This window comes from Pangasianodon hypophthalmus, chromosome 16 (genome assembly GCF_027358585.1).
Source record: "Pangasianodon hypophthalmus isolate fPanHyp1 chromosome 16, fPanHyp1.pri, whole genome shotgun sequence".
NCBI classification, from domain to species: Eukaryota; Metazoa; Chordata; class Actinopteri; order Siluriformes; family Pangasiidae; genus Pangasianodon; species Pangasianodon hypophthalmus.
Window position 1 is genome coordinate 7084603 of NC_069725.1, and position 24487 is coordinate 7109089.

Sequence of the window (24487 nt, forward strand, 5' to 3'; positions counted from 1 at the left end):
GTGTTTGTGTGTCTGTCTGGGCGAGCTTTATGCGGTGTGCCGAGTCCGAATGGAAGTCCTAAAAACGCCCACTAGCTGCTCTGTGCCAGAAGCCCTGAATGAGGCCTGGGTATGACTATAGTCAGTGGAGCATAGAGCGAGAGAGATAAAGACAGGCACAGAGAAAGAGAGAAAAAGAGGCCCTTGGGGGAAAAAAACACAGTCCGATACCTCTTTAAATCATCAAGGTAATGGAACTCACACACCATAGCATTTATATTAGTCAGAAAAGATGTATGATTAAAACAATGTCCATTTTAATCTCAACAAAAACACACAACATTTAAATATTCACCCAGTAACACTTAGTCTTTTTAAAAAATGAGGGTGACACTTGCTCTTTTTTTTCCTCACTGCTGACTTTTTAATCAAATAATTTACAAACTCCATAAATAAAGACAGAGCGGCTGGAATAGAAAAGAGAGAGAGAGAGACAGAGGAGGAGGAGGGGGGAAAAATGCACCCCAAGTTCAAAACAGCTCATCAAAAAACAAACATCTCTATATATCTGGCATGGCATCCAGCTCTTGCTTCATTATATTAATTTGTGAGCGGAGGGCTGAAATTACACTGTATGAAAAATGGCTGGAAAATTTAAATGATACAAACTCATCTTATTAGCGGGCGAAACATTAAAAAACAAACAGCCCGCTCTGCATGTTGCTAATTCGTCTTGGGCTGGAAAGTGCATGATGGATGGATCTTACCTTATTCATAAGTGAGGATAAAAGAGATGGATTTCCCGGCACAGGGTGTCCGTTTGATTCATTACTGGAATGAGCAAAATGGGCAATGTTTAGGCAAAGATTTGCATGGGAACAGTAAATATTATTATTTATTTCTGACTGTGTGAATATGCAATGAAGGAAATAGACACATAAATAAGATGTAACTTAATGTATAAAGCTGAGTGCTGGTGTTGGTGGGTGGAGTTAGTGTGTGTGTGTGTGTGTTTGTGTGTGGAGGGGGGGAGTTAAAATCAAGGTTTACACAAATGCCCTTTCATTTAAATGAACATGTCATGTTTCAAACTTGACATGTGCATTATAAAGGGTAGAAGAAAAAAAATATTATGGGGAAATCTTTACATTTGTGTGATAGATTTCCACACAGGGGGCACTTGAGACTGAGAAAGGGGACAGTGTGTAAATCTCCTCCTTGACCACTTTGCAGACCCACCTTGTGAGGTGGTTTTAACAAGAGCACTCACACTAATTAACACAATACACTATTATTCAGGAGATAAATCACAAGGCTCTGGGTGATGAGTGTGGTGCGGGGTGTGTGGGAATGGGCGTGGATCGGGCGTGCCAGCTCAGAGGCCATACCCGTGGTCTTTCTTGCTCAGGTCAAGGCTGTGTTCTTGCATGGACTCCTGGGGAGGGCCAGAGGTGCTGTCCATTGGCTCCTGCTTCACTTGAACCGGATTAAACCGGCTTGCCTGAGCCTGCTGTCCGTTTCCTGAGGAGACAGAAAGACAGAGGGAGAGAGAGAGAGAGAAGTTATTGTTGGTCAGCATTATTACCCTGTGATGAGATCCGATCTGACTTGTGTCCAGGCTGAGGAGAGGGCTGGCAGTGATAATTATTGCAGAATTATGTCAAGCCGTCAAGGCATTTAAATGGTGATTGAGAGGCGGGAGGAATGAGGGAAAAAGACTCCTTTTTCAGCAGCACTTGTCACAACCCATTTGCGTGCCTGCCTCTTAACCGGTCATTACAGTGCACGCTAATGCTGAGGGAAAGTGGCAGCTTCAGATGGAGCGAATCTCTCCCACTAACCCACCCACCCCTACCTCCTCCCTCTCATCGCCACTTGTCCTTGTTGTCCTGACGAGGGACGGCGGTCAGCCACTGAGCATGCCCAAAAGAAACATCTCCTCCATCAGTCATATTGGAGGTGACAGCCAATTGGTGACAGCCAATCAAATCAGTCAGATCAAACAGACAGCTGAACTTCTCGATCATTTTTTGCACAAAGGTGTATGGATTTAAAAAAAAAAAAAAAAAAAAAGAAGGATATAGAATGGGGTAAAAATGCTGACAAGAACGAGCGGCCCGGCTTTTCCCCAATCCCCAAGTGACTGAAATATTAATTTGTCCTTAGGCTATACAGTGAAAGCTCTGCCTTTGGTGGCCACTAAGTGGTATTTTATTTTGGAAAAAAAAAGGAGAGGAATAGAAGTGCTGAGTGCATCAGCCGTGATTGGTTTTGTGGAGAACTTGCTTTTCAGGAAGTCAGGCCTGTTGAAGAATAGTGACAGGCAAGGATTACTGCCCTTGGCCCTCAATGCTGCGTGTGTGTGTGTGTGTGTGTGAGAATGTAAACCCCTATAACACACACACTTAGTGATTGCAAATCCTGGAAGCCAGACGTCATCATTGTCATTTACGGCTGTTTACATTGGTTAAAAAAGTGATTTGACAAATTATGACTCATTCAGAGGAACTGCCACAACTACTACTGTGAAATCCCCATTTCATTAACAGCGCCAGCTTCTCCAAAAAAGCTCTCTAGTTATCTTTTGAACTAGCACATAACTAACACACAACTAATCATCACCAGGTTAACCTCCTCTCTGATCACACACACACACACACACACACTCAGCTCACATCAAACCACAGCCAGCACACTCGCTCTGCTTTAGGCTGCCTGTGGGAATGAATTGCCTGAAGTTTAAAAAAAGACAGTTAAATAATGACCACATGAAAGGGAAGTCATTAAATTCTTTATCAGCCTCACAGTCTCCATGACAAACTCGCTGATAATCTTAGCGAGAGAGAAAGGCGGGAGAGAAAAAAAAAGGGCGCCTGATCTCAAAGAGGGATTTTTCTGGAAATTATCCAAGAATAATGTTCTAGCGTGTAATTACTCCTGCTAAGTTACCGCGCTTGTGAAAGATCATTTGTACTGTATGTCTAATTAGTGAGCCTTTTAGATTCCAGGATCTGGAGTAACACTCCGGAGTAGGCTGGAGATTTTAAAAAAAATAAATAAAAATAAAAAAAAAAAACTTGAACATTCAGTGAGGACATAATACTACCTGAATGCATTAGCAAGTTACTTGTCAGTGCAGCGGATGACACCGAAATGAGTGCATTTCTCGTGCATCAAAAAAAGAAAAGAGAGAAAAAAAGAAACTGCGAGAAAATAGCCGCAGTAAACATTGTTCACTCCTTTCTAAACGCTGGGCCCTGACCACATCCTCTTCATATTTTACACAAATGTCCTGTTCACACGCCATTTCTGAGCAAACACATAAATTTAGCAATGACACTTCGTGATCTGTTCTCTGCCTAGTGTGGGGCTTTTTTTCTCTCAACATTTTTTTCTTTTCTCATAGATAACTAAATTAAACACAAGACGTTCTCACAAGCTCAATGTTGAAGTGTGAAGTTATGACACACACGCACACGCACACGCACACACACACGCTCTCTCCAGTGAATGGAGTCACACCATCTGTGCCCCGTCCAACACATGGACCCCATCCCACCCCTCAGAGCTTGTCAGAGGTTGTGTGTTCCCTCTTTCCTTTCCTGGTGCTCATCTCTCAGTATCTGCAGAGATCTCAGAGGTGGAGTGTGTGACAGGATACACACCCCTACAGCAGCTGGGCCTGCTCTCTTTGGTCCCATTCCCTTTCCACACAACCTCCACGATGCTGTCTTTATCCACAGCCCACCTGCTCCATACCCACAATACAACCCAATCACTAGATAATCTGGAGCTGCAAGTATGTTCAAAGGAGACACTGCTAAACGAGTTGAGAAGAGATTTTCACAGCATCTAGCTTCTGCTAAACGTGCTGGAAAGAGATTTTTCACAGGAACTGACTCCTGCAGAAATCATTCTTATTCATGCACTAATGTATTAGTGTCTAAAAATCCTCGATTCTCATACGGGAAATACAGATGTAATGTCAAATTGAATATATTAGAACACACACCTCACTGAGCACTGACTCATTTCTGCCTCAACAATTTCTGTTATTTTTTCCTCCTCTTTGTATCAGTCTGCATTATAAAAAAAAACTGCTTTATACCTTCAATTTCTCAACTTAATTTTGTTCAGGCTCCATTTGGTCGGAGCGAGTGCACGCGCAGATAAGAGGCTGATGATGAGGAAGCATGTAGAACACAGAGTCTGGAAACCTCCTGAGAATGCTATTAGAGGCGGCTTTACCGGGGCCGCTCGCTACCACTCCAGCACTTATCAGCTAATGGATTGTGGGTATCAAGGCAATGATCACTGCAATAACGGGTCTAGGGCAGCAAAGCAGCCCCTCAATATTTGCCCTAATCCTGAAATCAGAGATTTGTGTACTGTCTGTGGAGCAAATGAGCTGATGGCCCATGTGTGCCCTTTTTACTGTCAGACAGAACAAAGAGAGAGAGAGAGAGAGAGAAAGAAAGAGAGAGAGAAGAGGAAGTGCTGGTGGTAGAATGGTGTGAAAAGAAAAGATGGGACCTGCTTGCTTATTCTTCCTTTTCATAGATCACATAAACATCATTGCTAAATGCACTGAAAAAAGAGATCACAGTTCCTGTTTAGACCCTTTTTATGCTGTTATTTCACTGATCTTCATGCACTAATATATTATACAAATAGTTAGAAAGATCGGGTTATTTGGCAACTTGTATATAAAATTATATGAAGTATTTAAAAAGACACAAGAAGAAAGACAAAAAATTATAAAATGATTAAAAAAGACAGGAGAAAAGAGAGCAAAAGGAAGAGGAAAAAGTAAGAAGAAGAGAGGGTGAGGAGAGAAGAAGAGGGAGGCTCTACAGTGTGCACCCTTAATTTTTCATGACAAGATGTTTCAAGTCGAACTCTCAAAAAGGAGAATAATAATAATAATAATAATCTGAATGGGATGTCCGTTAACGCACTAACCTGTGTCAGGGTTGCTCGTAGTACTGAGTGCAGCAGCAGCCAACCTCGCCATCATGGGAGATATCAAGCCCTTACTGGCCGAGATCTTGTCCATGATGGAGGAGGCAGAGTAGGAAGTTGGGGTTGAGGCCACAGATGCCGCCTCACCAACTGAACTGGAGCTTGGAGCCACAGAGTCTCGGGGTGTGGAGAGGGCACTAGAGCTCATGGCAGAGATCATGCCAGCAGCTGCTGGGGGCATCTGCAGGGGCAGCCTGGGTAAAAGTGGGAAGAACGAGTTGGGTGCACCACTCAGGGCACTGCCAGAGAGCGCCAGGGCCACAGGCATGTTGCTGGGAAGAGCCTGTGAGAGGAGAGTGGAGATGCGGCTGGCGGCGGGCAGAGCGGTAGTGGGCTTGACGCTGGGGCTGGAGGTGCTGGCTGTAGTGGGTGTGGACATCAGGTGGGGCACAGTGGAGGACTGCTGTGTGGTGGGCGAAGCGCTCAGGCTGGAGTTCTTGCTGCTGATGGCTGAGAAGTCCACCAGGTCATCATTGCTGGATTCTTCATGCTCCTCCTTGGGCAGGAGGAAGGAGGACGTGAGGCCTAGCATCCCCGAGGAGCGGACGTGACGGCGCTCGTGTTTTCGCTTGTGCGACGTCATTTGGCTGGTGGAGGTGAAGGTGAAGCCGCAGCCCTGGCGAATGCAGTGGAAGTGGTTGGTGGCCTTGCTGTACACGCAGCCCTCATACTTGCACTCCTCGTACTTGTAGAATTTCTTGAAGCCGTCCTTGGCGTACGCGTCATCCTTGATGTGGTAGCTCTTGTGCTTCTCAATGTCACACTTGTTCTTGAAGGTGAAGGTGCACCCGGGACGCCTGAGAAAAGACGAAGGAAAATAAAGGGAGCACTGGTTAATTTGCGTTTATTGTACGTGGACAGTATCCAGATGGCTGAGGGTATCTGGTCCTCACCTGCAGTGGAAGTGGGTGGTCTTCTGTCCGTAAAACTGACAGCTCACAGTCCCGCAGTCCTCAGTGGCGCGGAACCTCTGGAAGCCGTCGTTTATCAGCTGTGCGTTCTTCTTATGGAAGTTCTCATGAGTCATGACATCTGAGGTGCTAGTGTACACCTTGTTACAGCCCACCTAATGGAAACAGGGAAAGGAAAAAACAAAGGTGCTTGAAGTAGAAGTGAAGCAGAGGCGGACGACAACCTACAGTAAACACTGTGGCTTTCAAAAGTTTGCAGAGGAGGAAAATGAGTCCTCTGAGAACTATATGTTGGTGGTTGGATTCCTCTGTTTTGCACAACTGATTCAACTAAAAAAATCAATCCGGGGAGTGATGAAGCCTTTGATCTATAAAAATCTACCTGAAACTTAAGTATTCTTAAGGTTTCAGATTTAGTGAAAATGGGTGCAAGTAGCGAACCGTAAAAGTAGAAGTTAACAGATGGGACAGCGCAGTTTTCTTTGAACAGGTTGCACTGACATCATTCTAACTTCAGATACGACTCAATCCATACACAAATGAAATGCAAAGTGTTTATGAACGGGAAAAAAGTACAGAATACATATCGTGTCATATGCTTACTTCTTTCCTTAGTGGTGACTCAGATAAATTGATGTCAGCGGTAAGAATTAGATTACGATTTCTCATCAGATCATGGTGACTGCATGGGGGTTATATGCCTGGCAATTGCAAATAACTAGAAAAAAAAAAAAAACAATATATCTTTGCGTCACATAAACATCTGTGGCGTGTTTTTTCATAGGCAATGCATTCAAAGTGCAAGGTGAGTGCAAACGACAAAAAGTGCACTAAACTTGCATAGTGTAAGCCTGACCTTAATAAATAAGACAATGCAACTGCAACATAGCAGAGTGGTGTGTGGTTAGAACTTTCTTCCATTTAAGGCTTTCCACACATACAACTCTGTATTAGAAGGCCACTGTCTCTGACTTGCTGTTAAATTGCAGAACGAATGTAAGAGATGGAGGAGGGGATGTAGTCACAGAGACTGTCACTTTCTTTCGTCTGAACGGTTCTGTTACTCAGCAGCAGCACTCAGGAGCCCTCCGGGCAGCAGGGGAGCACAGACTAATGTTTGAATTAAAACCAGCAATTGTATATCATCCCTGGCACTTTTCAACCGTGCAAACAGGGCAACTTCACCATATTGAGTCAAACAATGAAAAAAATGCCACTCTGTTTTTTTCCCCTGTAAATCAGCAGAACGGGTGCCAACATCTGCTGGTTCTCAGAGCTGTTAAAACAAGAGCTGAAATGTCTAATAACAATTACGCCGTTAGGGGGGTTTAAAAAAGAATACATCTTAAGCCATCTGCCCTTGGCCGCTGCACCCCACGGTGAAAAAGCACTCGGGATGGTGACACCTTGAAAATAAGCAGATGTAAAAAAAAATTAAACAAATCTGGCGGGATATAATCTTCAACTCTCCACTTGGTACTAAAAGATGAAAAATGTCGGGTTTATATAAACAACTAACTGAATTTTTATCCATGCCAATTAAGGAGTGAGAGAGTGCGAGGGAAGTGCAGGACTGTGTCTTGTTCATCTGTTGTAATTTGTCTCTTATTTACTTTATGACACCTTTGTCAAACGAATGAAAACTGCTCTTAAATGGTAATTCGGGCCTAATGGAAAAAGTGGAAGATCTATAACTCCCTTTTATAGACCTGGTTAAGCGGCAGGATCGTGAAAAGCGTCTTAGTTCGCCTCTCTCGCTCTTCCTATGGCTGGCACTGAGATGGAGGCTTTTTGTGTTGCCGCTATAATGCATGAGCAGCTCCATGACATGTGATATAGCATGAACACGAAATGGTCTCATACAGCGGTCAGATCTTTTACTCTACTTTATTATAGATACATTTCCGCACTGTCTTCTGCACTGAATCAAGACTGTGAATTGTGCCGCGTGTACTTTTTGCGGCTATTCGTTTTCGAGTTGCACACTGTTGACCTTCTAGTGTGCTACCTTTCCACTCTGACCTTAGCTGCATTAGTCATACAGAGAGATGGTTTGACTTTCTGCGGTGTGTGTGTGTGCAGCAGTGATGTTATGCTACACTGTTTACCTGCATACAGTGGTAGTGAGTGCTCTTGCCATTCAGGTGGCAGCCGTGGTAATACACACTGCAGTCATCCAGAGGGCTGAAGCGCATGAAGCCGTGCTGCAGCGAGTTGTCCCTCTTCTTGTGCATGTTGTAGTGCCTTATCACATCCTGTTTACTGGTGAATCTCTGTTCAGCAGGAACACAGCAACAGGTTACTAAAGGCTGCTGCTAGTAGTGTGTGTGAGTGTGTGTGTGCGTGTGTGTGGGTGGTTGTGTGTACTGTAGGAAACTAGCAACATGTTATTTTATCAGTCTGGCAACAGCTGCACAGCACGAGAGCCAACTGGCAGCCAAGTCAGCGATGTGAAGCATGTGTCCAGCACAAGACATCTCAGACTGATCTCGTGATACAACGAGCATGTGAAGGTTTTTTTTTTTTTTTTGGCATTTTCCTTCATTCTCTTAACCATTCACCTCTCTGCTTCAATATGAATACAAGTACACTTCTTCCTGACTCGTTGTTTGCGCAAAATTCCTACGCCTGCATCTTTATTACCTTTCCCGTGTTTTAATTAAGACGGATCGCTCGACTTGCAAGATCATAGTTCTGATGTTCTCGGCTTCAGAGAAATTATGTTCCGTGCAGACGATTTCTCAAACGTGTGCAGGGAAAAGAGATGACGAACAAACAAACAAACAAGACACCAAAAATGTTTTGCTTTTCATTCCCCCAGCTGATTGTGGTTTTAATTAAAGTAGTAAAGCGTGGGTTTTTCGTTCAGGGTTTGCATGTAATAAGAAGGGAATACACCAAGATTCCCTCCTAAAATGATACAACAGAGCAGAGTGGAGAGGGAAAAAAACCAATCAAATGGGATGTAGGGGAAAAAGAGAACTTGAGATAGAAGGAAGCAAATCTGCGGTAATTGGGCTTAAGCTGATGTTACAGGAAGTGTAACAAGAGACAATGAAATCAATGAGCTTATTTTCTACAGAAATATGCAACAAGAGACAAAAATATGACAGAAACGTCTAAAATGCAAAATGTAATTGGGTATACATGAAGCTTGTCTTACATACAGGGGAAAATATTGCTCACAGAAATACACATCTCATTCGAGCAGATATCGTATATCATCTTTCTCGTTTCAGTACAGAAAATATCCACAAGAATATTGGGTCTTATTAAGGGCAGATATTTCAGATATATGTGACAGAATCTTCTAGAATGGTGGGAAAGAGCTGAAACTGAGCTTTAAGTTTCAGTCAGAGTGGTCATCTGGGGTTATGAGGACCTGCTACATTTATTTTAGGATTCTCAGTACTGTGCGGGACGAACACAAGGCCATGAAAGGAGAAGAAGGGCCCGGTGTCGCAGCGGAGCGGCCGGATAATATTCCACCACTGTGTCATGTAACATTTCGTGAGTTATCACCTCCAAAAGACTGCTCATTTGAGCCTCACTTTTCTTGTAGGCTAGGAACATCTAGCCAAGCATTTGAGAACTTGTCTACAGATATCTGGCTGTCATCGCCTTTGTCTCCGAGTCATTAAGCAGCTTGGAGTTGGCTTGATCGAGTTGCTTTTATAATAAGTATTTTACAAATGCACGTTTGTGCAAAGGCAGTCTGAGGAATTGTTCTCTGACAAGCTCGACGTGAGCTGCTAAGCCGATATGCAGTTCATGCAACAGCTGTCTTCTCTACTAACAAGATCTCGACATGTTTGTACTGAAAAATTGGAATTACTACACAAGCGGCCTTCACACAGAGAACAGCTTTTGGTTGCATAAGGATTTTTGTCACCTTCAACAGATCTACTCATATTTGCCTTTTATTTTCTCACCATATGCGCAAGAGGCTTTTGTGCCAATGTTCTGATCTGCTTAATGCTGATTCTGCTGCGTCGTACATGACAACTCTCGGGACGTGGATCAGATTAATAACGTGAAAGGGGGATTAACAGTGGCCCCAGAGTAACAGCAGATGTCCTCGGAAAAAAAGGGGGGAAAAAGCCCTACTGGAACAATCTTATTGAGGAATTTATTTGACTAATAAAAAGGGTTGAAATGAACTTGATATTATTCAGTGCTACACTTTACTGTTTCCTGTAATAAGGCAATAGCACGTTGAAATCACCCTCTCTCGCACGTTTATCAGCCTCTTCACCAGACAGTAAGTAAGCGCCAAAACAGTGATGAGACACTTTCTTATGACACCAAGGTGTCGTAAGTTATGGACTCGTCCTCTCATCAAACAAGTGTCCGGAAACCTCACTGCTTGTTTGCTCAGGCGGCTTTTTAAATCGTGAGAGATGGCTGTTTCGAGGCGCTCAACCATGGCTGTGAGGCTACGACATTATTCGGCCCACATCATCTCATTTATCAAGGTGTCTGGGAAGTGGAGAGGGAGCTGGAGGCTGAATTTGCAGCCAGTCTGCTAAACTAACTGTAAAGGAAATTGGAATTACGGAGTTTTGGAGTGAGCAATATGACATTATCACATCATTATCAGCAATAATATCAGCGTTTTTTTTTTGTTTGTTTGTTTTTTTTAATAAATATTTGAAAATCCTTAGTCATAAATATTTCTGTCAAAGATGAGATGTGCGTTTTGCATCTAAAAGCTGTTCTTTTTACAGAATTAAAAAAAATCTGTATCATTATATGATATTAACTCATTTGACTTTTATAAAAGTCAATAATAAAAAAAAACATACAAACATTAAATATTAATACATATTAAGGGAGAAAAATCACTAAGTTTTAAAGTGCAAATTTGTCATAAATAGTAAATATAAAATTTTATTTTATTTATTATTTATTTTCATTTATTTTATTTTAGTTTAGTTTAAACATCATATGTGGTTGTGGTATTTTTCTATAATCACCTACCACTAATGAGTGAAACTTTTCATACATTAAAATAAAATCACTGTCACTTATTATATTTCCTCTGAAATCTTTATAAGACTGGACAGACTGAATACTTTGGGACTTTTACTTCCATCACTATATCTACAGCACTGATGGGAGATAGAGTGCTCTATTTAACTCTACAGCATTCCGTGTGTGTGTGTGTGTGTGTGTGTGTGTGTGTGTGTGTGTGTGTGTGTGCTGAGGCAGGTAAGCTCACCTGATAGTTGCACTCAGGGTCCATGCAGTGGTAATGCTCTCTGTACTGATAGGCACAGTGCACATGTCCACAGTGCTGGCTCCCTGAAAACCTGCAAACACAATCAGCACAAAAATCATTACAGTCTCTTTTCCAGATCAAGATATCTGCTTCTGTATAACAACAAAATAGCTATTGCCACTTTGCAAGAAAAGCTTTTATGCGCAATTAAAAGCATAACCTTTTGTCGAATGTTCCGAATGAGTGATTTTCAGCCACTTCTTGTGAGGAAGTGAAATGTGACCTCTATCCGTACAGGGCTGAGCTTTAAAGGGCAATTTAGCCTTTTATCCTCGACTGATAAACACCCTCGCACTGACAGAATCATCTTCACGGAGCACAGGAGCCATTACTGGCGACTACAAACGCGTACAGAAAAGCGGAATCTCATACCTGCCCACGCTCCCACAACCATGTGATTACAATTCACACTTCAGTCACAGCAATCTCTACCAAATTAGTTCCATTGGCTTCAGAAGCAGTAGGTAGACTCTTATTAAACTGTAACCCCAGACGTAATTCACTCATTTGCCCGTGCTTTAAACCCTGCCAAATCAGCGCTCGACACTCCAGGTTAACAGGCTGTGCTTTAATCAGGGAAAGGTTAGGCCTAATAGAAAGGTTTGAGTGTGTCTGTGTGCTCCCCTCCCCTTCCTCCCTCTCCTCGCTCTCGGTGTCTGACTGGCCCGGGCTGCGGCAGATTGGCACTGCTTTAAAGAGGCCCATTTCCTGAGTGTTTACAGGCTGATTATAACCCTGACGATGATGACTGTTAAAAACCTCCAATTACAGCTCAAAACACACAAATAAACATTTGCATTGCTGCTGCCAAGAGCACCATCTGCCGAAGTAGACAGAAAACGGCTAAGTAATAGAATTTTTCTCGTAGCGCAGGATGTTTTTACTGATTGCACTTGGGAAGTGCGCTTTCACACTGAGTCCGAATCAGAGCGAAATGATTACTTTTGGTTCATTCGCTATTTGGTTTTGGGTTGGTTTCACACTACAAGGCTGAAAGTGTCTTCATAAAACTCATCATTGATCACAAATATAGAGACAGAAAAAGGTAAACAAAACTTTGCTAAGTGGATAAAGAAATAAAATTTAAAAAAAAACACCCAAGCAAAGAAAACACTGAACCAGCACTCAGTAATTGATTTGATAATTACATAAGTAACTTTTTTTTAAAATCAGATCCACCATCTTTTTGCTCAAAAGTCCAATTATTCAGGACACATCACGTCTGCAGGGCTACAGCTCTGTCCTTTGGGTCAATTTATCAGCTTGCATCTACAAAAAAAAAATACACGTCATGTTTGGGTCACTTCCTGCAGTTCACTCAATTCAGAGTGGAATCATTTTCTCAACTGAACTTCACCTGAGTTTAATTGGACCCAAAAATCACCTCACTCAGAACCACACTGAGGGGGAAAACACACCAGGGTTCAAGTCACACCAAACTGCATATGTGAAAGCACCTTAAGATGAATGGCAAATATTGTACTGAAGAGGACATGTGCTGTAGTTTCGGCTTTGAGTGCTTTCGACTGCTTCTAAAAAAAAATTAAACAAAATGAATGTAGGGTACAATCCAGACCATGCCTAACAGCCCCCGAGAGTGCCACACTCACACTCATCGCTCTGTTCATCCTTGTGTACATTAGGGTCTGTTGGGAGAGCGGTCCACCCCTCTGCTCATCACCCAGCTGTATCTCTTTGCCGGTGGACAATTCCCACTCGCCGCGTCAGGGGGCTAATGGGCCGCTGCTATTCAGCAGCCGATTAAATATTAATATGGTCACGATACAGAGATTGCCGCACATCTCCTGTTACAATGGAGACACGCCGATCAAAGTGCAAGGCAATGGTGGGTGCACGAAATCGTTTAAAAGGCAAAACTGCGACTAAACACTATGAAGGAAGCTTTTAAACCTCAAACTCTAGAGGAGCTCGGAGATAAAGAAGTTTTTCCCTTTTCCTGCAGGGGGGAAGGTGGGTGTAGACGAGTTTACAAAGCTGCTTTTTAGTGTGAGTGTGCTCTCATTAGTGTGGAAGCCAGTGATGATCCTCCCCCAGCCCCCCCTCCCTAAGATGTACCAGGCCGCATTTGCCCTTTTTATGAGTTCTCATTTTCCTTTTTTCTCCTCCTCTTCTTCCCTTTCTTATTTTCCCCAACACGGAAATTGAAACTGTATCTAGGCTTATCTGCTGCCTCCCCGCGCATCAACTGCCGAGATGTTTAGACAAATTTTATGCATTATGCAGTGCAAATATCAAAACAGTTCTTGGCAGTGCCAGCAGAAGCCTCATTAAAAATTCCTTAATTAAATCTTCTTGCAAAATGTAATCAGTCCAAGGAGGGTTTTTGTGTGTGTGTGTGTGTGTGTGTGTGTGTGTGTGTGTGTGTGTATATGCGCGAGTAAGTACGTGTGTCTGTTACTGCCAGGGCTTTGATTTGTGGCCTTCATGTTACGGCTTTGGGAGACTAATCATTTACGCCACAGCCTCAGCCTCTTTGAAACGTGTTTTTTTCCTCCCTTTAAAACCTGAATAAATAAACAAATGATAATCACCTTTCTAGTGTCACGGCAAAATGAACACAGAACCTGATACCGCAGCACACTGAATCTATCTCTGTGCTTTGTCTGGATTTGTGAATGTCTGTCATTTAGTTCATTCAGTGTCTTCATTTGTGGCAGAGATATTGAAAATGAAAAAAAGGGGAAAAAAAACAACTGTTATCTGAGCAGCTAGTTTTCTCAGAAAAACTGCTCAGGAGTGTGTGAACACAGGGGAGTTGGCTTATAAAAAGCAGCTAATGTGTGAAATGTATTTGCAAATGTTTCCCGATGTTTGCTTAAGATTTCACAGCCTTTGCCATCATTATTACATGAAGCACAGTGTTGGCAGGAAGTGTGGTACTGCCAAAGAAATGACTCACTTGCTTTCTTTTATGTAAATTCATCTTCCTGCTTGCTTATAAGTAATTTATAGTCTATGCACAAAAGCTATTTTGCCTACATACTTTATTAGTCTATAAAACACAGCTTCAAAAAAAGAACAAGAAGTTGCTCTAAATTTTGAGAGGATGGATATTTTCATACCTGGCAATATATTTCTGGTAGACATTGACGTCCTCTGTCACGGGTTTCTCCGCAGGAAGGCCGTTTCTGTTGTAGTGCACGGAAAAGGGATGGAATTAATGGCAACACATGCTGTCGTTAATAATAAAAACCTGTCACAATATTTACTTAAGCATTTCAAACTTTGGTCTATCAATAAACATTTTCTAGCATGTCACAGCAGTTTTATTTGCGAATGAATCAGGGAAGTATCACTGAACCTTGATGCATGCCTTCCCAAAAATGAACGCAGAGCAGAGATGTTTCTGAACGCATAAATGATTCATGTGCATTTTTTATCTTGAGAGTGCACAATGGAAGGATGAAGTGATGAGGCGAGTCTACCGACGACTATGTGCTTTTGTTTTGTTTTTTTTTTTTGGTTTTTTTACTCAACTGGTTGCGATTTGAAGGATGACTAAAGCTCTTATTACACCTTTTATCATCATCTGAACAATGACTCTGTGTGCAGCAGGTTCTCCACAAACCTGGCACTGGTGACAACTTGAGCAGCTCTGCACAGGAGCTAGCCTCAGGTTAATATACCTCTTAAGGCATTGGTTTTGACAGCAGATTACCTGCTGTGACTGCATGTGTATATGCTCATGGGTGTGCATGTTTGAGTGTGTGTGTGTGTGTGTGTATTTGTACTCTGATGTAACAAGAGCCTGAGGGTCTCTAGGTTCTCATTGAGATAAACCTTACGTACACAAGAAGTCACGATTGAGCAGAGACAGTCCCAGCACTGCAAGAGCCCCATAAACTGGTTTTAAAATTTAGCATCCAACACAGCAGACCTTGGTTTAGCCACATTCCCACACTAATCAAACCACAAATTGTTACACTAACAGAGCGAAAAGAGGAAGTCAGCTAAAGTGTGACGCCAAAGCTAAACCAGTACTATATTTTTTTAACGTAATTATACAATGGTTTAGTCCTTCTCAGAGTTCTTGGAAAATAAGAGGCCAAAATGAAGTGTTCCACAGAGAAACTGACCAGAGAAAAATGATACTACAGTGCTAAAATGTATTAATTTGCATCCCACGGCGACACAATTTTTAGCAGTAATATATCTAACTATCTGGTATCCATGCTCTAAACATAGACTTCTAGGGTTTAATGGGTAATTCATTCAGTGAGGGTGAGAGCCAACCATATATCATCACTGCCATGCCCATGGTGGGGGCTGCTGGGTCCGTAGTGATTGAGTGTAGCTAGTTCAAGAGCAAAGCGTTCAGTGGGCATCTAAAAATTAAACCCCTGATTAATTCAGACAATCATGTTAACACACAGAACCAATATGCTTCATTCAGGGTGTAGCCATGGTGGTGGCCTGATTAACCTTTGGCAAACCTTATTTCAGATCTGGTGGAAAGCCTTTTTGTTTTGGTGTGTATATGTGAAATGTGCAGGGACTCTTACTTGACTGAGGAAACAGTTCCAGTAGTGATGGAGTCAGTTTTGGAGAAGCTGGACTTCATGTAGTCAGTGTTAAAGCCCATATTGCCCACCTGGTCCACCGGTAAGCATGGGGGTCCAACAGCTCCGGCAGAAGCAGCTGTGGGAATCACGGGCGTGCCGGGGGTGCCCGGTGTGGAGGGTAGAACACCAGGCATCATAGGAGAATCACCCTTCCCAGGGAGAAGCTTCTGGATGTTTCGTATGTCATATTTGGAAGGCCGGCCTACTTTACCTGTCTTGAAAGCTATTGCCCCACCCATATCAGGGTTGCCCTCTCCTGGCTTGAAAAGGTGCAAGTACTTGACATTCTCCAGGTCATATTTGGAAGGCCTCTTATAAGCATTGCCATTCTGCTGCCTCAGGCTCTCGCCCATCTTCAACTTCTGGATGAAGAAGTCATATTTGGAGGCGCGGGATGCCAGGTTATGGGTGGGAATGCCGGTTGGGTTGCCGCTGAGCTGAGCTTGCTTGTGCTCCATGCTGGTGGAAAACATCTGAGGCTCGGCTCCTGGGAGGCAGGAGGAAGGCTGCAGGAGTGTGGCGCTCTTTTCTGGGGTTATCTTCGAGTTGAGCTCCTCGGGTTTGGTGTGCATGGGCCAGGGCAGTGCTTCTCCGGCCTTCAGCTTGCGGATGTACTCCTCGTACTTGGAGAAGCGTGCTCGGCGTGTGGCCTCCTCACTAGTCAGCGATGAGGGGTCTGAGGTAGCAGCTTTCATCTTCTCAAAGCTGATCTTCTTAGCCAGCTCGTCACGGCCCTGCTGTTCCTCATAGCCAAACATGTGGAGGAACTCGTTCATGGTGCTGGCTGCATAGTCACGCAGGGCAGAGGCTTCCCCTGCAGAGTAGAGTTAACACAACATCAAGGTTTAAACTCGTATGTTGATCCATAGTCAGTGATACTTCAGCCTTACGTCAAGTATTGAAGTAATGCACACTTTGCATATACTGTATATACTGTAGAGTTGGGCGATATGACAAAAATATTATAATCACGATAAGTATCACGATAAATAAGGTTCCTAACAAACTGCCTACAAAACAGTAGTGTATTGTAGCATTTAAAACAGAGTAGCATTTAAAAAATAAACCTTTCAAAATTAATTTGATAATACTTTTATTTATTGCCTAAAAATATATATTAACACTGAAAAGGAGATTTGAGATCTGTTAAAAAATGTTAACTTTTTACAAATGTAAATATTGGAACAGTAGAAAAACTTCATGGTATATGTGGTATATTTAAATATCATGTCATGGACCCTTTTATGCCATTTTATCAATCATGCACTGTTTTGCTATGCAAATGTTGTTCTATCTATCACACTTGCACATATAGTGTGGAAAATATTTAACTGGTTGCCACTTAAAATTTCTTCATTTACTTGAGCAATGAAAGTTCACTTTTTCTTTTAAAGTTAATTAAAACACACTGTCCTCCCCAAGGACAGAGCAAAAATGCAATAAACGCATAGTTTAATTGCGTTATGTAGAAATTAATTCTGCGCCATTAACTTTCATCCAGGTTGGGGGAAAAGGTTCAGGGAGATGGGCTGGAAATAAATGCTTTGGTCTAAAAAGCAGGAACTGCTACGAGCATGTGGGTTAGTTCACAGAGTGTGTATATGTATGTTTATATGTATGCCTGTAGCCAGGTATATACACTTGCATGAAAGGCACACACCCCAAGTTTCATATAGTGTTTACGCATGCATATGCATGTAAAAAATATCGTCTTAAGGTAGTTTGTCTGTCAGGAGAGCTGGCATGATGCTTGAACCGTGCTTTAGATGACAACTTCGCCCCGGTGTCGGATACACTCTCGGGACTCTTGGCCTCTCCCTCTCTCTGTCCTGGCCTTAAGCCAGCTCTGCTCCAGACCTTTTCTTCATTTATTTGATTGCTTTTTTCATCGCCGGCAAACGTAAGAGCGGTAACGCGAGCCACGGCCTTGGTAATTAATACCAAAATATTTCAGCTTTGGTCTCGTATTTCTGTGTTATGGCTAAATCGGTCTCTCTCCCCCCTGCTTTTCACATCTCATTCTCAGCATGTAAAATAATCCCCAAATTTCCATCGCAGCATCAGGGTTACTCCTCTCCATAGCACATTACAATGAAAGGCGATCTGGCAGATTGAAGGATCATGAAAAATTTAAACGAACTATATGAGGCATTTTAGAGGAAACATCCGCTTCTTTGTTTTTGGGTAAAATACTTGGATAAGGCATACATACCTTGCTTATTTTAAAAATTAAAATGATTAACATTGTTTGGACATACAGTACATTTATTAGGCTGAATGAATGATAAGGGCTGATTTATTTTTGCATCTGGATTTGATCCTTCTGATACTGTAGGGCGTAGATCATTTGAGCTGTTTTATGGCAAAAGCAATTTTTTTTTATTATTTAATTCCTAATTAATAATTAACATCTTTTAACAGTGACAAGAAAATTTTTAACTGTTTAAAGAACATGACTCACTCTGATAAGGCTGGATATCAGTCATAAATTTGAAATTTAGTCTCTGTACGTTCATATAGGACGTGACTGCTTCCAGGCTGTCATGTTGGGTCATGCGATTTTACCCAGCTTTAAAGTAAGCACAAGGTCTTTAATCTCTATCCCTGAACATTTTCCAAGGACACTAATCAAAGCCAATCATGTCTCTGGTCTTATTTCACCCATAGGCTTTTAAACAGTGGGGAAAGTCCCATCATTTCCTTATAGAAATCCCCCTCTGCTGCTCAAAGTAGCTATCTATGATTACTGTCACTGGCTGTATGTTTAGTAAAATCTGTATTTGCAGGCTTGTTCTGTTTTTCTGCATTCGTGTAAATACCCATATTGCAGTGGAAGTCATGGTAGTACCAGAACTAGTAATGTCAGGAGTTACAATTAAAAAAAAAAAGTATAAAAATAAAAGTAATAGATGAATGTTTTTGAGTGTTGAACGCACTATCAATGTCAGTAGAATGATTAGACTCAAACTGCGCACATTAAGCCAGGACCTGAGAGCAGATAACCTTTTAAAACAGCATGTAAATGAGCTTTTCTTCTCCAACCTTATCACACATCCTCCTAATCATGCCATGTGCCTGTGGCTGGGAAGCCGCGGCTTTGGCGGAAAGGTGTGATTTGCCTGGCTGCGCTCCTGACTCGCTCGTTTTACCTTCCTTCCTCGCTCCCCCCCTCACTCTCACTCTCATCACTGGAGAGTGTAAAAAGAAGTACCCTTAGTCTCGCCACTTTACGCTGCCACATTCCAGCCTGTGACATAGTCCTTGTCTGCGTTTGAGGCAATTGAGCTACATTTTTTTCCTGCACTGTGTGATAACAAATAGGCACTAGGCTATATCTCTCTTTTGCTGGCCAAACATGGCCATCGAATCCCAGGGTGAGCATCTGAATGTGTGTGAGAAGGGAAGAAATGATTAGGACCCACTTACAGGGAGTGTGTGGGGGGGCTATTTATGGACTAATCAACGATTTACTGACAACTTGAGTACAGCAGGAAAATGTCTGGTGCCAGTCATTCAGTTTGTTTTACTTATTTATTTTTGACGGTATTGCAAGTAAAAATTAATTTCATAAGGGAAAATGAACAAATGAGAAAAAGCTAATAATGTTTATATAGGTACCAATTAAAAGTGAATAAAAATAGTATTCCTATTTAACTACTTACACATGTTCTACAGATAAAAAAAAATAAATAAATAAAAAATAAAAATTAAAAATGCCCCAGAAGACTAAAATGAATGAATATAACCTTTGAAGAGTCTAATTGCACCCGTGGTCCAGCTGATATGATCCGAAGCTCATCTCTCTCACTGTATTAACAGTCGCTTTTTTACAGAGCTGACTTTTTATGGGCTGTGTGTGAATTCTGCGAGGCGTCAAAGGAGCACTCTGGGCTCGTGGAGCTGATAGGGAACCCACACGGCGCCTCCAAGTGAGGAGTTAAATGTTTTGAAGGTCGCAGTTTCTCTCATTGATCTTGCAATGTTTGTTAATTACATTGTCACTGATGTTGTGAGAGATAATTAAGCCACTATGTTTATATGCATAATTATGTGCGCTCCGCATCAGCCTTTGAAAGACAGCAGCGAGGAAAGGGAAGGGGAAAAAAATATTTTAATTGTGAACCGCGCAGTAACACGGCAATATAGATGCCCTAGTTACAATTAACAAAAGAGGAGGAGGGAGAAGAGGAGGGGGGGGAGGAGGAAGAAAAACAAGTCAAAAGAAAAAAAAAAAGAAGCGTGTGCTTGATGTAGCCATGAAACACTTTGCCACTGTTGTGAGATGCACTGTAAACTGCTACAGACAAAAGGTGTAGCATATTTCATGCTTTTTTTTTTTTTTTTTTACAAATAGAACTAATTAAAAGCACAAACATTTGCTGAGAAGACCTTCAATAAGAAGAGACCACTTTCGCTATAGCTGCAAGGTGTGGAAAAGCAGAATTAAACCGTCACAGGCAAACAGTCATGCTAGTGGAAAATAAGATGAAATGGAAAATAGGTCTTTTGCAAAGTGAAGTACTGTAAGCGAAAAAATGTACCAGACCAACCAGATTTTAACTGCTGTACTGAAAAAAAGGGGCAGCGGTGCCTTATCTGCATTTGTTATCTACTTCAGCTTGAGTGGTATTGCGTTTCGAGCACTACTGTACCTCACAGATCACAGATAAGTCTGTGGCCGGTCTCAAAGTTCAGGCCGTTGTTAAGCAGTAAATATTTGTTTTTGCTGTTTTCTGGTGTTATTGCCACTTTATAGGATATGCCAACAAGTTTGCCATCTAATCTGACTGATAGTAATGCCTGATACTAAGAAGAGAAAGCATACGCTTTGAAGGCAAATTTTTTCCAGAGGTCAAAAAGCAAAATTCTTGGATGGTACACAAGTGCAATTAGCCTGCTTCTGCAAGTAAGGTGCTCATAAAAACATGAGCTCTCCCTGAGCTCTTTTCTCCCACCATGCACATGTAGCTGTCTCTTATTTAATATGTCATATGTGAGACGGATTCAGTGTTACAGAGTTACTCTGTAATGACAGAAACTTCAAGCAGAAGAGGCTTGGCTACTATAGTGCTGGATTTGGTAGGTAGTAAAATAAAACGCTCAAAATATAATCTTGGGTGTAATATAATATTTAATCTGCCCTGCCAACACTACTGGCTCTCTGCTGCTATGTGTATAACACAGTTTTCTCTGTGAGCCTGTTCCAAATATTCAGTTATTGTTGCAGGAAATCACATAAGTTCCTGTCTTCCCAGTTGCACCTGTCAGAATAGCGTCACTGGATATTCATGTAGTAACTCTAGATAGCGCTTTCAGATAAAAATCGTTTAAGTCTGTAAGAATACAGCTCCATTTCCTGTGTCAAACTCTCCTTGTGGTTATAGTTCTTGAATGTTTTGAGGTAAGATAAAACTAAACTAACATCTAAAGAAGACGTTTGAGAGCTCTTAATGCTGGATTTGTACCTGGAGAAGAGAAGGAAGCTTGGCAGTTAGGGGTCTCACTGGATGGCGGATAGCTCGTCTCTTTTTGAGGACTATCTGAGTCCCTGTCGTCATGGTAACTGCCCTCGTGGGACATAGGCATTGCTTCGGCTTCATCCCCATTGTCTTCTTCATCACTACAGCCTTTGGGCTGTACCATGTACACGCCCTCTGGAGGCCCGTCTTCTCCGCCATTGGCTTTGGACCCCTTTGGCTCATCATCATCTAAGGATGCCGGGTCATCAGCATACTCGCCATTCACCCACTTCTCGATGGCCTCACGCCGTTTCTGGTCATCCTCTAGGCTCTGGCCCAGCGTCAGGCCTTCGGAGAAATCGCTATCGGGTCTGTCGCCCTCGTCGTAGTGCGAACTGCCCCGCTCGCTGTTGTCCGCCAGGCTCGGGTCGCCCTCTGCGTTCTGGGAGCTGCCATCGTACACCACCTGCCGGCTCAACTTGGCACAGATAGCGTTGAGTTTTAGGCCACCTTTTCTTTTGGCGGCCATCGTGGATTTTCCTGAGGTCTTTTCAGTGCATAAACCCCTTTCAGCTGCAAATAAGAAAGAGAGACAGAGAAAAAAATCAATTTAGAAAAAAATTGTTGATAACTAATGCAATATTGTAATTCTGTGACTATGATCCTTTTCCTCAGATACAAGCTACAGACGAAGGTTAACAAAGTGTTTCAGAAGAGTGATGCTGTTACTACATGGCACTTACATACTGTAAAACAACGGCTTTCACAAGAAATAATGAAGTAGTCTGACTAAAAGCCTCAATGCTGATTCTGCCTCCATATTTTTCTTAAAATAGTCAGTTCACCAATTCAACCATAAAAACGGAAAAGAGTTAAGCTACATGTATATACTGTAAGTACCAAAAGAGAGAGAGAGCAAGAGAGAAAAGATGAGAGGACAGACTTCATCTTTTCTGTCACTGAGAACCTAAAAGCAAAAAGACGACTAGATCACAATCAGACCCCCAACGGTGCACTGAGCAGCCACTGCATTGAGATTTAATCCTCGACATGACAGCGGAATAAAAACAGCCTGACACTGTAGACTCTCTTTACCTAAAGAGGCCCAAGCTCCTGCCAATGAGAGCTCTGTTCAGCCTTAACTCTGACAGCGGGGGGACATGACGGCTCTCTGCAGAAAGCTCTAGAAGGCACACAAAAATGGCATAAAGGCAAAAGATGGTGCTTTCAGCCAGCAGCTGAAAGCACTAAGCCTTTAACCCAGCGTCACCTTCCTGTTCCACAGTTACAGTCATGTTACAGTGCTGGAGCCATGTGGAGTCCACAGTTTGCGGTTTTCAATGCTCAAACACACCTGACTCAACTCGCTGGTAGATTATGAGACTTAGCAGGTATATTAGAGCAGGGGAATGACCAAATGATGACGGAATTTTGGGCCTCCAGGAATAGCACTGCATTCAAAAAAATTAAGGTGACAAAGCAATTGGGGGATAGAGATTTTTTTTTAACCTTCTTTTCACCTCAGGTAGAAAGCTTACTTTAATAAACTTCTATGAAATGCTCTAAATACCATTTCACATGCAGATACAAAAAAAAATCCCACAATGTGGAAATACCACCCCCAACACACACACACACACACACACACACACAATAATCCAACGGAGATACAAAAGAGTCATGGTTGTTTTACAAGGTGGATATTTTTGGTGATTTTTATTTGAAAGCAGGAACTCTTGAAGACTCTACAGGTCACATATAGTGCAGAACAGCAGCAGACTTATAAAATTGTTCCACTGTGGAAGTTCCACAGGATGGTGTGGTACAAAAATGTTAGGTTGGTGGTCTTTTCAGAAGAGATCAAAATGTTTATCTTAGATTGAGACACACACACACACACACAGAGAGACAGACCCACACTTCCTGTGTGCACCTCATTGACTAGAGGAGGCCAAATCTGCTGATGTTAAGAGCTACTGTTTTTTCAGAAAAGGAATATGTGTGTATTTGGCACAGTGGCTCCAGATCTCACCTGCACCGTCCAAATGGACAATATGGCAAGCGTCGCAAGCCAATCAAAAATATATTAACCTTAAGCAAATGCATTATATAAATAATCTGTTATAAATTTTTCCTAGGTGACCCTCTGTATATGCAGGTTTCATTTTTTTGGGGCAGAATCCTCTCTGTACTTTTATAGGTTCATAACATGACTGATTCATGTCTTACTGAACCTCATTTTTAATTAAGTTTTCCATGTGTACTTTTAAGGTGATCTTTTTCTTCCCTGTGCTGTAAAATACATAGTGGACATGGTGCACATTTATTTATCCACCATACACAGCCAGAATTGCTATTTCTGACCTGTTCTCATAAACTCATCAATACAAACCAGGGGACATACCATTCTTGTGCAAACACATGCACCAGATGACCTAATCAGGATTTCCCACTCAGTCATTCCATTACTACACTATTACTCCACATTGTCTCCACTTTTGCTTTTTTTTTTTTGGTTGCTGTTTTCGAGTGTTAAATACACGCAGCCGAAGGTTACACTGTCCTGTCAGACAGCGTCCTGGGGGCCCTGTGGCCTCGGCACATGCTTTCTCAGTTACTGTGTTTGTGCTCAGCCCTTCCTCTCTGAAACAATAAGCTGAGGAATTATGCATCGAGCGTCGTCCCGCGTCTCTCTGTACCGCACACACACCACTGGAATCTAAACACTGCTGAACAGCAGGCTTTCACCCTGAGACAATTGCAGGGCCGGGGTGAAGGGTTCATGCTGTAGAGGGCAGCAATTTAGGACCAAAAAAATCAGCTGGAAAAACTATTAGGAAGTGGAAGACATAAATTATAAAGTATTTTTTCAGAACACCTCCAAAGGAAGATTGAGGTCATTTGGGCGTAACAGTATAGGTCATTTTTCTGGTTACTGTGCTACTATTTCATGCTTTAAGTACAGATTTCCTGAACAGCGCAATCTAGCTTCACCTTGCAGGAAGTGCTTTCTTTCCATTATCCACAATTTGTGTGTGTTTTTTGCTAACAAGCACCCATTGATGTTCAGCATCTATTGATTCTGAAGATCATATCCTAATGTAATCCTAATCTATAATGGCGGTATACACACACTGTTCATTTTATTAGGAACACCTGTATACCTGCTCATTTATGTACTGTAATTATTTAATCAGTGAATCATGTGGCAGCAGCGCAATGCATAAATTCATGCAGATAGAGGTCACACAT

The 24487-nt window shown here is 42.2% G+C and overlaps 1 protein-coding gene across 4 annotated transcripts in view; it reads right to left on the minus strand.

Moving 5' to 3' along the window:
- The window catches only part of casz1 (castor zinc finger 1), a 79551-nt gene that overhangs the window by 13215 nt on the left and 41849 nt on the right, over nt 1-24487 (minus strand). For 3 of the 4 annotated variants that reach the window (XM_053240583.1, XM_053240582.1, XM_053240585.1), the window contains exons 2-10: nt 21242-21808; nt 15717-16590; nt 14277-14342; nt 11134-11224; nt 8021-8185; nt 5895-6067; nt 4942-5798; nt 1368-1500; nt 747-810 (exon numbers count right to left, since the gene is read on the minus strand). In XM_053240583.1, the coding sequence (XP_053096558.1) occupies nt 747-810; nt 1368-1500; nt 4942-5798; nt 5895-6067; nt 8021-8185; nt 11134-11224; nt 14277-14342; nt 15717-16590; nt 21242-21808 (2990 nt within the window). The remainder of the gene's footprint in view (nt 1-746; nt 811-1367; nt 1501-4941; nt 5799-5894; nt 6068-8020; nt 8186-11133; nt 11225-14276; nt 14343-15716; nt 16591-21241; nt 21809-24487) is intronic. The other variant, XM_053240584.1, reaches the window with a different exon arrangement.